Raw genomic sequence first — 15,142 nt, 5'->3', positions numbered from 1 at the left:
ATCACCAGCTCCAGTACAGAGACCAACCACTTCTTATTTAAGCTGTACAGAATTCCAGCTATCAAATCTCTCCAGTGTTATTTAACTTCCTCCTTAACAACAGACTGAGCTCCTGGCTCCCATCCAGCAACTCCAGTGCTTATCCAACTTGCTGCTATCTGGACCCTACAAACATGCCAACTACAAAAAAATACCATATGGTTCCAAACTTCTAAAAATTACCTCTCCTTTCTCCTGCCTGTTCACATACTGCAGGTATCAGATGTTAAGATCTGAAAATATTTAAAAAATTCATTATTTGTCATCTCAGTCCAAACAGGCAATGGAAAAATGTGTTTGTACATGACAGGGTGGGTTTATATCAACTCATCCTCCATGACACATGGCCTAGCTGTGCTTTTAAGCATATGGAAAATAATAGGTGATAAATATTTATTTAATTCTCCAGAAAAACCATAGGTTAATCAGAGCTTCCACATCAGTACTAAGATTTGTGGAATCCTGTGACTGCAATTCCAGCCTTGCAGCAAAGAAACACTCACACAGGAGCAGGGTTCTTTGCTGAGGGCAACTCTTAACATGTGTTAGCTTTTTCCAGCAATCTAATACAGCAATTCTTTCTCCCAAGTGCTGCAAGGGAAAACTAGAGTTACATTTTTTCCTGAAATTCTAAGTATTTCTACATCAACAGGATGTAGATGAGATAAATTACTTTTGGACTAGGTTAACAATTCTGTTCATTTGTCTCAAATATGCACACCAGCAGCAGTGCCTCCAGGAAGAAAGGAATTTTCTGTTAATAGACTAAGGCAGGCTCCATCCTACACTAAAAGCTTCAAGAAACATTAACAAAAAAACCCTGTAATTTTGATTTTACTCATACTTACTGTCTTAATCACTGCTGTTTCTGCTTCACAGATTTGCAGTGGCTGGAAAAAAAACAGGTGCAAACAGCAGAGAAAACAGTACTGGCCACAAACAACACAAAAAGTGTAACATAAATATGTTAAATATTAGCTTTCAAAAAAATAAATCTAGAAAAATCCGTAATCGGGGTTAAGGATTAACAGGGATTCAGCATGTCCTACCCTTCACTGACCAGCAGCTAGCAAGAGTTGAGGAGTGGATGCAAGGGGATATAGACCAAATTCATGTGGAAGAATCACAGCTATGTTTAAACAACTAAAATAGTCCAACAACTGCATCCAAGATCAGCAGCGAGCCCGGCTCAGGGCTGGCACGGGTGGCTGCCAGACCTACTCCTAAGCATCCCATGGAAGGATTCCTTCCTGTTTCCCTGCCAACTGTCCAAGGGAATTCATTGTCTGCAAGTGCTGCCAGGGCTCTTTCATCTCCTCTCCGGAGGTTCTCGTGGAGCTGAGTGAGCACACGCCAGGCTCAGCTCCTCATCCCAGGCACAGCCACATCAGCACCCCAACAGCACTGAGCCAGCACCCCTGCACTGCTAGAACAAAGTCCTGACTGCACAAGGAGGAATGGAGCCAAGATTCTGGCCTATCACCAGTAAATTATCCCATTTATTCTCTGTGGGCAGCTGCCATGGAAAAATGGGCATCTTCAACCACTATGGCAGAATTTAGAAGCAGCTGGATGTTTCTGCATCCCCTGGAATGATGCATAGTCCAGTTATTCCTTACTCCCATCAGGTCAGAATGCAAACCAGAAACTTGCTTTGTTTACAGGAGACATCTGCAGAACTAGAACAGACAGTGACAAAAAAAAAAAAGTACCTCCTGAATTAATCTAGTCAGCAGTACTGACTATCTGATCAAGACTAAATCACAAGTTTACCAGTGAGTTTCCCTTTCAAATCTTATCAGATCAAGGGATGGGAAATAAATATCTTAGATCTTGTGGGCTGAAAAAGCAGCTAACACCAGCCATGAGAGAATGTTAAGCTTGGACTTTTCCATGGCAGGTGGCCAGCTGGAAAGCTCAGCAACTTGGATGCACTTACAAGAGGCATAACCTTGAGTATCTTGCAGAACGATGCTTCCTGCTCCACTTACACAGCAAAGATTTGCTGCAGTGCCCTAATGCTCCACTTTCTGGGGAATATCAGCTCAGACTTGTCATACTGATATTTGTCTGTTGTTAAATGGTGACTATAAGGATTGCAAAGTGTCATTCATCCTTCATATTTCTTTAAAATTTTGTTCTAAGTAAGATTCTCATTTTCTGTATGTATACAACTGAGATGTTTTTAGATGGGCAGAATAAAATGATGGCCTTGCAAAACTCAGAAAGCTGCTCAGAATCTGAAAGAAAGGTTTTAGGCAAAACTCAGCTAAAATGCAACCTAAGTCTCAGCTGCACTCAGGTGTGCTATTTAACAGTTTGATTTCTAGAAAATCAAGTGTGTAGAGAATAGAGTGCAGACAGCAATTAAGTTCCACCTTGCTTACATTACTCTGACGTTGTGCCCCATGCCCATTACCTCAGTGCTTGGCAGGCTCAGCCACAGACAGCACAAGGCTTGCAGGTCTGAGGGACTCCCTAAGGCAGCTTCACAGCTGACTCTCAAAAATCATTTGCCCCAGAAACAAAAACGTCCTTTTTCAATAAAAGTTTGGTATTTGTGAATTCTAAGAGACTCAGAATTGACCAGCCCTGAGGTGCAGTTTCTGCCTGTTGTTACCCTGTCTGCCCCCCAGTGCTTTTCCAATCAATGGGGATTCTCATCCTGCATTACCTTGCAAGGTTTTTTATCTATTCACATCAAAACATATCAGCTATTCTAAATAGTCTCTCCCTTTGTGACATCTGTTTTGGCATGAGAGGAGGAATTCTTCAAATCTGCACTTAAACCTCCACCCTATTGATACTTCAGTATGAAGATTTCATGCAACCTGGACTATTTTCAACTTCAGAATTTGTTCTCTTTCAGATCTGAAAACAAATCTAAAGATGAAATCTGTGATTAGAAATAGGTGGCAGCTTCTATCCTTAAGGCCTCAGCAACACATAGAAGAAAATGAAGTGGAAAACGAAGTGAGTTTAACAAACTTTTCCAAGCTGTTGAGCAGACTAGCCTATTAAAAAAATCCTAATTAAAGCCTTGGTCACATCCTACTGAACTGGAGAGAGGGCAGCAGTCCAGCCACGTGGATGGGCAGCTGAACTCCCTGCAAGCAGGAATGCATGTGCTGGGCTGCAAGAAAGGACAGAAAAGGAGAATACAGTAGGTGTTCTTTTGTCTCCTGCCCACGTCCAACACCATGACTGATTCACTGCTGTACTCTGACCAGACTGAAACCACATGGATCAAAGCCTTAAATCCAGAGGTGGAATTAAATGGGAAAGAATTCCATCAATAAAGCAGTGCTTTTTCAGTTTGAGATTCTACTGAGTTTTCCAAAGTGGAATTAAGGGAGTATCAAGGAAAGCAAGTCAAATTAAGAGCTTTGGGGGTGGGGTGGAGAGCAGACCTTCTAAGGACAAACAGCAACAGTTTGTTCAGGAGCAAAGCCAAGTGAAGCACAAGTCTGCCTCAGTCTGACTGCAGGAATCTGTGTTGTATACAGAGGAGACATTTGAAAGGTGTCAATAAATTACTTCTCAGAGCAACATGTTTTCCACTTTCTCAAACAGAAAATCTTGCATGATGTTTCCAAGAATTTTTCCTGCCCTCCCCCAAATCCTGAGTCAATAATTGAGAGAAACAGGTTTGCTCCTCAGAGCTGCTTTAGGGGTAGCTGCAAACTAGAGAAGGTGAGGACCAGGCTGCCTTTGTGACAGAAGCTTTTCCAGCAGTGCAGCTGAGAAAGGAGAAGTGAAACACTGAGCTAACCTCACCCTTCTCCTTTGGGAAGGCACTCAACAGCTCTGCTCCCTCCACCAGTGTTTGCTTATCAGCTGCTTGGTTTGTAGCACTTTGGAGCACTGAGATATTTCCTGGAACAGCAGCACATTCAGATGCATCTTAAGTCATCTATGAAACCCTCCCCTGCTGCACAGCTACCACTGCACACAAACCCAGAAGTCAAGAGTTAAACATTGTTTCTTCCCTTCCTCTGCTCACCTCCTCTTTCTCCTCCACACTCAAGAGCTGTGAAACAGAGCCTGGATTTGAACAGTCTGTGACCACTTCAGATCCTCCAGTAACCCAGAACACAAACACTGACAAAACAACTCTTTGAGGTACAGTAATCTTAGTTCCTCAGGAAAGGAACCATTGCTTGGGAGAAGGATCAGTGAGATAAAGACTCTGTCATCACACCTTGGCAAGCACCAGGTTAAGGCAATTTGTGCCCACTTGTGATGCCCATGGCTTGTTCCTTCCCCAGTGTGTCACCCCCAGGCTGCATCTGTCTCTTCTCCAAGAGCAGCTTCCAAAAATCCCACCCAGATAACCAAGAGCTCAGTGCAAAGCAGAACCCCTCAAATTACCATTTCCCATTGCTCACTGGCATCACTGCCCAGAGCTACAGCCCAAGGTAAGCTGGCGTCAAGAGTGGTGTGCTTTCAGTGAAACTCTCCATGTTTTAAAGCAAACCAGGCTTGTCTGGGAGACAGCAGGAGCAGGGGGAAAAACAGAAGAAGAGCAGGTTAAAGACATTACAATCTGTTTGAGAAGTCATTGCAGAAAGGTCAGGGTTTGGGTAGGTGGCAAGGGTACAACATGGGACCTGAGCATGCTGCCTCACCATCCCACCTGCATTTTCCTCCTCAGCTTTCTGTCAGGTCCCACCTTTTCAAGAACATGGGCTCATTAAACATAATTCACTGTCATTGTGATAAGTAAAGAACAAATTCAAATATCTGCTAAGTATAAAAATACAGAAGATTTGCCAATAAGACTCTCTCATAAAAACAGACCTAGTTTTTAATGATTTGCTTATTTGTTCATCTGCTCATGTTACTTGTTCTTGATCCTACATAGCTTACAATAAACTAGGATATTCAGGAAAGCCTGAAAGCATTCATTACCCATTATCCTATTAAATTCAGTGGCCCCTTTGAAAAATCCAAGCCTGAACCTCTTACTGTTTTTTCTCAAGGGAACCTTTTAGAACATTTTTAAAGGCACTGAAAACAGCCTTGCTCGCTGTCCCAGTTCTAGGTGAAAAGTGCAAGGTTTGGTACCAATAAAAAGCTGAATGGGTACCAAAAGCAAGCTAAATCACTACAAAGAATATATAAATGAGGTACAAAAGGCTGACTTGTAAAACTGGAACTTTCTGAAGTGCACTGTCAGCACTGCTGCTCTGAGCAGAGAGAGCCATGTCAGGGAGACAGGCTTAACAAAACCAGGCACCTCTTCTTGGGCAGTGCCTGTTTTGCCCCTCTATTTCCTGAAACCAACCACAGGGTCAGAAAACTGCTAATGCAGCACACAAAGTAGCAGGAGATCTCTCTTTTCCTTCACACAGCTAAGCCAGTCCTTGCTGATCTTCAGGCAGTGCATGTAGCTTTCATACACCAAGAACTTGGAACTTACATATCATGGGAACAAAAATATAAATGTCTCCTTTTCAATTGTATCTTTGAGACTGAATGGATGAAACCAGTCTGACAAGTGGAGCCTTTCCACTAGAAACAGGATTCTTTCTTTTTGGGCATAAAAACATTAACATATATGTCTCTGCATAATGAAGTATTTTTGTAGCAACTCAAATAAAAGTTTTCCTTGTGCTACCATAACTTTAACCTATGCAGATGCTCATTACTGAATATGAGTTCCCTCCAGCTTCCATCAAATTTCAGAAGGAATTCTTCATTAGATTCTCTGTGTCATTCAAAGGGTGCACTTTTAAATATGCCCAACCTCTCAGATTTCTGGAATACATTTTCATCACTGGGAATCTCTAAGCTGGTAATAGTTGCCAATTTTAAAGTCTCCTGAATGATTGAGGTGCATTAGTAACTTTCTGAGTATGAAATTAAACAGCATAATCAAAGCTCACTGGGCTGGATTTGTCTCTGCCCAGACCTTTCCTGCACACTAGAAAGGGATAAAGAGATTACTCCAGTGGTTTGTAGCTGCACTTGGGTACTGGCTCAGACAGCCTGAACTGAAAGTTTCCTTCCTTGTTTCTCACAGCATGTGCCAGCATTTCTTGATGGGAATGCAAAGATTAATTACAGCTGTACTTGCTGTGAACAAATCCTCATATTCAATACAGTCCTGCAAGATTTAGAGTAGCACTAATTAGGGCTTAGAACAACAATTCTGCAAAGACAAACATACAGAGTATTTTTTCTAATTATTTTATGCATAATAAAATCAAAGCTTCTTTCCAGAACCAAGGTGGCATTTATTCTCCAGAGCTGAGAGCCAAAAGGGCTTTTCCAGCTTAAGAACATTAGATTCAGTGTTAATATTAGATTTAGGGTTTCAGTGCTGTTGTTGAAGGTGAGGCAGCAAACAATAACCACTTCCATATGCACACAGAAAGGTAAGGATGAGTAAAAAACCTTTTGGGACACCCAGACAGTTCTCTAAGGGGCTCAATTACTAAGACGTATAGACAAAAAAAAAAGTCTGTACTTTGTAAAATATATATAAGAAAAAAGAAATCTTTCAACCAAAAAGATGGCAATCATTAGGCAAGAGGCAAATGTTTGCAATGAATTTTCACCATGGCAGCTGTAAATATGAAATTATTTCTCTTACTTATCTTAATCACCAAAAACAGTCAGTATGTATTGGCTTCCGAGAGCCAGCAGCAGAAAAAGCTGCTACAGGAAGCCTTACATAGTACCATTTTAATCTGCCTTCAAGAATCTGTAAATTAAAGGTAGGTTCACACTCAGTCTGAATTTCAGCCTTTTGGTACCCACAGAGAGCAGAGCATTAATGAAGTGCATTAACTGCACATCTTACAGACTTTGGAGGTGATTTTGCCCAAAGTTTTTGATCTTTAAATAATGTAAAAATTAAAAATTTGTTGAGTGCTGGGAATTCACTACACAGAAGAGCAGGACAGCCAGTAGCACAGCTCTTTTTATTCAGATCCATCTCAGCTCCCATATGGTAGGCATATCAATTTCTTGTTATCCACTTATTTATTATGTATGATCTGCTCATTACTTTCCAACTTATCCTCCCAATTCCATGCAGGCCACATTTCACCCAGCTGTTGCACTTTGTCATAACCTAAGGTCAGGAGAAATTTATGGCAAGAATCTTCTATTTTCTTCTTCTTTCATTTAGCACTCAGTGCTTGGTTGAGGTTTCAGGTAGGTACAGTCACAAACTGCTGTTCTCCAAGACCTTTCCACTTGCACGGTTTTTAAAAAGTCATAATTCATCATCTTTCTAGTTCTTATTTCTCTCCAATAGCAGAAAGTATTTAAGAATGGCTAATAACTGTTTTACCCATCACAGCTTTCTTATGTTGCTTTTGCCTCAGAGAGCAGCTCTTGTCACTGAGGAAAGACTTTGCAAGAGCAGATTTTCAAGAATTCAAAATGATTTGCAGTGATTCCCTAAATGGTTGTGAATCCAGCCTACTTTAAATGCAAGTTCTTCTCACCTCTTGTTCAATGGCACTTCAAGCAAAGCTGAGAGCACCAAGTGGAGCATTCCTTGCTGTGGGTGACAGCCAACATCTCCAGCTCTGCCTGAATCCCTCCCTGACTGTCAAGACAAACTGGCACAGCCAAAGCCTGCACTGCTCCAGGAGCTCTCTGCTGGCAGCAAGCCCATTAACATATCTCATTTAAACATTCATTTTTAGAATATTGCAAATTCAAGACTGAGGACTGAACTTCTGCAGATGCAAACTGGCAAACTCTACAGCCTTAGCCAGTACTCACAGAATTTTGCATGAAGCTTTCCTTCTGCATTTTTTGCTTTGCTATCTCTCAATTTTTAAAAAAACCCTAAACTATAGCCTGTTAACTTTCACCTCCTTTAACAAAATACCACTTCTGTTTGAGAGTTCTTACTTGAGATCTTGGTCTGAAAAAAAATTTAAATTTGGTCACAGAGACAGGAATGGAAGCCAGGGACTCCAGCTGCTAATCCTTCCTGCTGCAGAGCAGCCACCAGGCTTTGCAGCATTACACTTAAACAAGCAATTAACTTCCCTGCTGTACAAAGATGAGTCAGACTCCAGAACCTGACCAGAAACTTTGGAGGTCTTGGGATTTGAAGCAGAACTAGAACTTAAATCTGGATCTCTGGCATTTAATTGTTGTGACACTGGCCCAAAATCTTGCTCAGATATTTAAATAAGAAATATCTTCATAACTCTACCTTCTATTTGAGTCCAGAGCAAGTCAGTGATCTTTCGGTAAAGTCTGCAGTGATCTTTTGGGTTAATATGACATCTTGTTTCAGATAAGGCCACTTTTACAGAACTCTAACATAAAACCAGATTATAATCAACTATTATTGTGTTATATATAAAAAATACAGCATTATCATTCCTTGCACATACTATGATTCAGACAAGCCAATTCACCATCCACAGCTTCATAATCAGCTTCAAAAAGAAAGAAAGAATATAATATTGTTAGATACAGATGCACTTGACTTTCACTAGCACTAACAGTGTGCAAATACAAAAAATTAAGGCTCAGCAACAGCAAACATGAGTTTCTGCTTTGTAGCTTTACTGTCAATCCCTTGTTTTGTAAAAAAATTTGTGGGTTAGAGTGGTATGTCCCATCCAGATCTAGAAAAGAAAACAAAAAAACCACGTAACTTCCCAGAAATAATTTAGTTTCACAGGAGTTCTGCAAGCTAGGAAATACCCATGCAGGGCTCAAAAGTAATTTGGCAGAGTTGCTGCCTAGTCCCAATTACATGCATTAAATTGTAACAAGATTTCCCAGGCTGGCACTTTGAACAGTGTGGTTATTGCCTTTGTACATCTCACCAGCACTGGTCAAGCCTCAATGGATTTCACTGATGAAATATGAGAATTTCACAGCTCTGGGGAAAAAAAATCATCCTTGCAGAATGGGCAACATTCAGAGTCTCTTGTGTAAGCTCATATTCAAACAGTAGTTTGCAAAGGGAAGAGCTCATTTTTGTGTTACAGCCAATTGTATAAGCTGGGCTTGATTTGACACTCGGAATTTCCTCAAGTGCAAAGTGATTTACAGCAATGCCAGGCACAAACATCCCTGCATTTCAGGGTCTGCCCTATGTGCTGAGAGAGCAAATTGCCTCCAAACCTGCTTCTGGGGCTGCCTCTACTCTGCCATTGCATCTGAAAGAGAAATCACCAGTTGGAAACTGTGCTTCAGGATTCAGGAAATCTCTGTTAAAGTGCACTGAAGAATTCTGACAAAATACAGCCCACTGCTGTAGATTTCATTGAATGTGTCATTTCAAAGTCACCTACTTCTCACATGAAGTCAATTTTCTGCTGCCCCATCTCTCAATTCACTTGGCTTCAGCCAAATGCTGCTACAAAATCTCCCAGTGCCTCAGGGGCTGATGTACAGCCCAGCTCCTGATTACATCACTGCTGCACTGAGCATTTCTGTACAAAAATAAAGACATTGAAGCCACAGTTTGTCTACCCTGAACTGAGAATCAGTGTGAATGACTGGTGCCTCCCCTGCACGCTGGCCAGAGCACACAGCTGACTGCCTGTGAGGCTCTGAAGCCATCAGCTCCTTGCATGGGGAGAAGGCAGCACAAAGCTCTCCCACCCCAAGGAGCAGGCTGCTCCCTCTGCTCCTGTCCTGGCAGGCAGAATTTATCCAATTCCAGGGGCTGCTCAAAAGAAAAACAGCAAACCCCACAGTTAATTCTCAGAGGGGTGACCAATGTGCTATTGCAAATATCCCCCAATTCCCCCTCACTCTCACCCAGAGAATGGTGAATGAAAAGAAAGGGTTTTTAAAACATTTTCCAGAGTCTTCCCACAAGCAAAGCTTCAGAGGCTCTCAGTATTTGAAGTATTAATGGAAGTGTTCCATACAATTCCCTGTGCACACAGCTAAAAATAGCCATGGACACAGCACTAAGGTTTTTGTCTATATTTGCAAGAGCCTCACTTCCCTCTCAGGAACCACAACTTCCCATTAATGCTGACATTTATTTTTTCTTTTAAAAAGAGCTATTAAAACACCAGAAAGTCTTTTAACACTGCAGGGAACATCAATAATAACATTAATACATCAATAACAATCTTTATTGATATTCTGGTGATGGATCATGAACATATTTTTTATAACAACAACGTCAATTTTGCTCTAAGAACTGCTAAAGACACATGATGGCCTTGGCAGATTTGCTCATCACTATCCATCTGTTCTGCTCGTGACAAAAATATAATTTTTGTCCCATTTGTCCCATCTATATCCACAATGACATCAAGCATGTCAAGCTGTAAGAAGCCAAAAGAGTATCTAACCTTGTGTCATACTTTTTGTTCTGGGCACATTAAAGAGAAGTGAATGGCTTCTCACATTCTCACAGTAAAGACCTGAGAGGATGGAAAAAACCAAAAAAACCCCAAACCACACACCAAAACAGAAACCACATGACCAAAGCAATTCCTGTCTTGGCCTTGGCCACCATGGTTTATAGCATAAAAGGAAATGTCACTAGTGGGTGAAAAAGAGCCTGCAGATACATCACCCAAACTCCCAAATACACCCAAGCAGCTGCCATTAGGCTGAATCCTGCAGGAAACCCCACTGCCTGCTCTCAGGAACATTCCCTGTGGGATTTGTCTCCTCCTGCAGGGACTGGGGGATTTGCAGCCCCTTGCCCAAACTATCACAGGCACTCTCCAAGGAACAAACATCCCCATGACCAAAATATTCCTTTCTAACACAGACAGAAAATGGGTGGGGGGATAATGAGGGCAGGGGAGAAGGGAGAAGAATCCCATTCTGATTACAAAGGAATTCCTATTCCAGTAGTTAAAAAACGAGGACAGACGTGACAATGGAAGCAAACACACAATGGAGCTTTTGTCCCCAAACCACTTGGCTCCCATACAAGGAACAGAGGAACTTGGGTTGGTAGGGACTGGCTGGGGTAGGGGAAGAGAGAGAGGCTGATGTTTGGAAAAAGAAAGCAAAATTGGTTCGTCTGCTTTAAGAAAGGCTGGGAAGACAAAAGCAAAAAAAAAAAAAAAAGCAGCCTGCTATTGTAGAATCCACCCACTCACTTCTGAAAGGCTCAAAGACCCAGACAGGGATTTACAACGAGCACTTGTAGGCACTGAGTATGAAGCAGAAAACACTCAAATGCCCAGAGGCAGCTTTTGTGGTGCCAGAGAAGCAGCTTTTAGATTGCACAGGGTTATGGTCAGAGCTGTTTTCTTTCAACAAGTTTGTTACTGCTGAGTCAGTCACCGAGCTGGGCACTGCAGACCATAGGAAGGCACCTGCACACTGCAATTTTCAGCTCTAGCCAACCAACCAACCGCTGTATTTTGCTTTTTAACAGTCCCACAGCTTCCTGGAGAAACAGAGCATTCACAGCACACCAATAATCCTACAGCTTTGAAGCCAAAATAACAACAATGATTTATAAAAAAAGCTGGTTCAGTTGACTGCAAGAGGAGGGTGAAGAAAATGCCAGTGCTGAGTGGGGTTGTTTTTTCAAACAGTGTCAAGGCACATTCAGCAGGATCACAGTAATGTAAAGCTGCAAAATTTTGGTGATGATTTAAGAACTATTTTAAAGATAATAAATTCAGTTTAAACCAAGCATATTCCATTTAATAGCTCGCTTATACTAGGGAAGAAAGAGAGTGCTGATGCAGAGGTTTTCTTTAGCCTGAGTTAAAATCAGTTCAGAAAAGATTTATTTTCTCAGAGTCCACTATATCTGGCTTCTATTTATTTACACAAGTCTATATTCAGCAAGGGTTTAAACTAAATGAAGGTATGGGTTTATACATATCATATGCAATTACAAATTAGGCATCACCTAAAACCACCTTTTTCTTTAAAACATTATGTAGTTTTAAATTTTTAAAGGAATTGTACAGCTGCTTATTCCCATATATTGAGGGAATTATACTTCTGCTGAACTTAGAAGTAAGATATGGAAACTTGTTCAAAGTATTGAGGTGTTACTAATTTGTTTAATCCAGAAGCAGCATTTTAAAACCTTTTATGCAGCCAAGTGCTTTTTTTTAGTTACAAGTGAGGCACTCTGATCCCCTGGTGATGCAGCCTGCACAATAAAATAACAGCACCCAGATTTTCATGTTGTCAGTGCCACAGGTGCAGGACTGGGATGGAGTTACAGAGTTTGTGTGACACAGGTGGCTGCAGTACTGACAGGGTATCATCCCTGGTGCCTGCAGCAGTTCCAGGTGCCCCAGTGACACCACCTAGGTGACACCAGGGGCATCCAAAAGGATGCAGCTTGGAACTGCAGCACGATGTTGGAGATGACAGCCTCTCAAATGATCCCTTGCATGCCTCTCTGCTTTGTTTCTGTGGGGCTTTTTTATTTTTTTTTGGTATTTCCTGTTTAATCCTCTAAGCCAGGGAATGCAGAGGTAGGCCTGCTACTTTTGGAACACAATTTATTCAACAAATAGGACTTTTTTCCCCCCAGTTTGATACTATTTTATTGCTAACCAGCACAGGAATGAACCTCCCACATGATCCCCATCTGAATCTCCCTCTACAAACAAAATACATGCCTGACCATAGAATTTCCCAGGGAAAAAAACAAACAATCTTAGCAGGCTGCTGATGCAACTATTGCTTACTACACTGGATTCTCTTAGCAGTTGTTTCATGGCAAATTCAAGTTCCCTGTGGCACGAACCATCTTTTTATTCTACAGTGCTTAGAACAGCAAAGCCTGTGTCTACAGATGCTAGGAATAATAGAACAATTAATCCATCCTCTCTCCCCCTGCACATCCTTCCCCCCACCCCCAGTGCTGTAACATGGAAATTGTTTCATTTTTAGCCTAAGGAAGTGAGGTTTATCCCATCATCCTGTGACAGCTTTACTTCATTTCATTTATTCTTTACCTATTTGGCAGTCTCATGATACTTCAGAGACAGATTTCAAAGATATGCAACACCAAGACTCAAACAGGCATCTTATTAGTGGAGACAGATGAGTAGCTAAGGGCTGCAGCACGAGTTTAACTACAGCACCAGACACCAGAGAACCACACAGAGAAGTAGCATGAGGGAACAATCAGAATTTCACTATCCAATTTCTCTAGTTCTCCTTCAGCTGTATTGACTTCCTTGTAAAAGAGTCTAAAGGAGACCATACAAAGCCCTGTTTCTGTCCTTTAATCCCTCTAACTAAACAATTATAACAATTGTGGTACCAGGCTGTCTGAATCAGTACCTTGCTCCACAGAACAGGGAAGAAAAAGAGTAGGAAAAAAAAAAATCCTCTCCATTTTGTACATATGAAGGAAAAGGAGTGGATTATGAACAGCTGTCAGAAGCATATCCCATACCAGAAGTGCAGCTATTCTGGCACAAGAGCATGAAGAGCTAACAACAAGAAAGCAGGGAAGAGAGCACATTTTTATGCTCACTGTCATCTTTCAGTTGCTTATCCAAGTTTCACTTGCAAACATCAGGATGAAAAGAAACAGTCAGGGAGCAGCAGCCTGAATGGGTGCAGCATTCACTTCAAAAGAGCTGCATGCAGGAAAAGTTTGCCAGTATCAATATAGTGCAAGCTGGCAGGACTGGAAAGTTACAAATTAAGTGTGCCTTCATCAGTGACCTACTATGAACAGACCTACTGAGCTGCTAAAATATTTTTAGTTCAACCAATTCCTGCCTTTTTTGGTTCCTCTTGCTCTTCCAGTTTATCCAGTCATGTGCACTTTTCCACTCCCTCTTACTGCCATGTAGTTTTTCAAGTTTGGCTCCAATTACCACTTGTTTCTGCTGCTGAAGTGCTCAGATTTACAGCACTCCTACAAACAGCTAACAGGGTGGCTCCATCTTGCACGTAGCAAGCTGTGTTTGAGCTGAAGAGAGATTTATGGTGCAGCACTTGTCTCCTCCCAGGCAGGAGCTGGGTGTACTCACCAGCTGGTACTCGCTGCGGCGGCTGAAGGCTTCCTTGATTCCTGAATCCCTCCAGAGAGCAGCCAGGGCAGGCACGTAGAGCTGGAAGGTGGCAGGCTCGATGGGCATCCCAGCTTTGTTCTCAAAGGCCATCAGGAACATCCCATGCTTCTCATTCTCTGTGTACTGCCAGGGGATCCCCAGCTTGTCCCGTGCATCAACCAGAACCCTGCAGCCCTAAAAAATCATTCAGAGAAAAGACTCGGTGAATAAAGATTAAGGACTTGAAGGTACTTGAAGATTATTTTTTTGACACTGTTCTGGTGAGACTGAACTCAAAAAGAGAGAAGCAAAACCATTGTTTATTGCAACATCTCCAACAGAAGTAAGATAGAGCCTGCTTCTGTAAGCAATTTAGCCACAAAATATTTCCCCAGGTGGAAAAAGTATTAGTGGCAACAGCTAATGGCAACAAGCAGTGCTACCAACAGATAATGAAAGTAAACATCAGTGAGAGCATGAAAAGTGTCTGGGAATTAAGAAAAGTGTCTGGGAACTGGTGTGTGATCATTGTAGCTGTAGTTTTAAAAGTAACACCATGCCTGAAACCATATTCTTCCATCTTTTCCCTTGCATTTGAGTTTCTTACACCAAAAAGGACATCCCAGCATTAGGGAGATCAGAAGAGCATCACAGGACTGAAGACATTGCATAGATTCCAAGTACCAGGCTCAGGAAAGCAGATCCAGTTTTCCCTGAGACTCAGCTTAGTTTTTGAACTTGCCACACATTTGCAAGTGTGTGACAGGAAGGCTTTGTTACTCTAATACTGGAAAAGAAATCTACAAGCAAAGCAATCTAGTTCTCAAATTCAATTCAAGATTACTGAGCTGGTTCTTTTCACATTTTTCAGTTTTTATGGAAACCTAATTTCATATTCATGGCAATAAGCCAAACACATGAGGTTAAAGAAATTTGATACTTCAGTCTTGACTCTAACTTCACCTGCAGTAAACAGCTTCCAATGGCCAATATTTATTTCTCAATAGTGAGCCTCATTTCAGTAATGGACAGATCTGCTAATGGTGACTCAGCATCTCAAGGACCACTGAATTCACAAGTAAAATCTCTGGGTTATACTGGATTATTTTCTTGATCTTTGGTTCTAGAGATATGAAAAAAAAAATTTAAAA

General features: G+C 41.6%; 1 protein-coding gene across 1 annotated transcript in view; it reads right to left on the bottom strand.

Moving 5' to 3' along the window:
• The window catches only part of GNA12 (G protein subunit alpha 12), a 40,162-nt gene that overhangs the window by 14,307 nt on the left and 10,713 nt on the right, over nucleotides 1-15,142 (bottom strand). The window contains exon 2 of the mRNA XM_059484833.1: nucleotides 13,971-14,186. Coding sequence (XP_059340816.1) covers nucleotides 13,971-14,186 — 216 coding nt within the window. The remainder of the gene's footprint in view (nucleotides 1-13,970; nucleotides 14,187-15,142) is intronic.

Source organism: Ammospiza nelsoni, chromosome 17, assembly GCF_027579445.1.
Source record: "Ammospiza nelsoni isolate bAmmNel1 chromosome 17, bAmmNel1.pri, whole genome shotgun sequence".
Classification (NCBI taxonomy): domain Eukaryota; kingdom Metazoa; phylum Chordata; class Aves; order Passeriformes; family Passerellidae; genus Ammospiza; species Ammospiza nelsoni.
The sequence above is the reverse complement of the archived record's forward strand: the minus strand, read 5'-3'. Positions and strand labels throughout refer to the sequence as shown.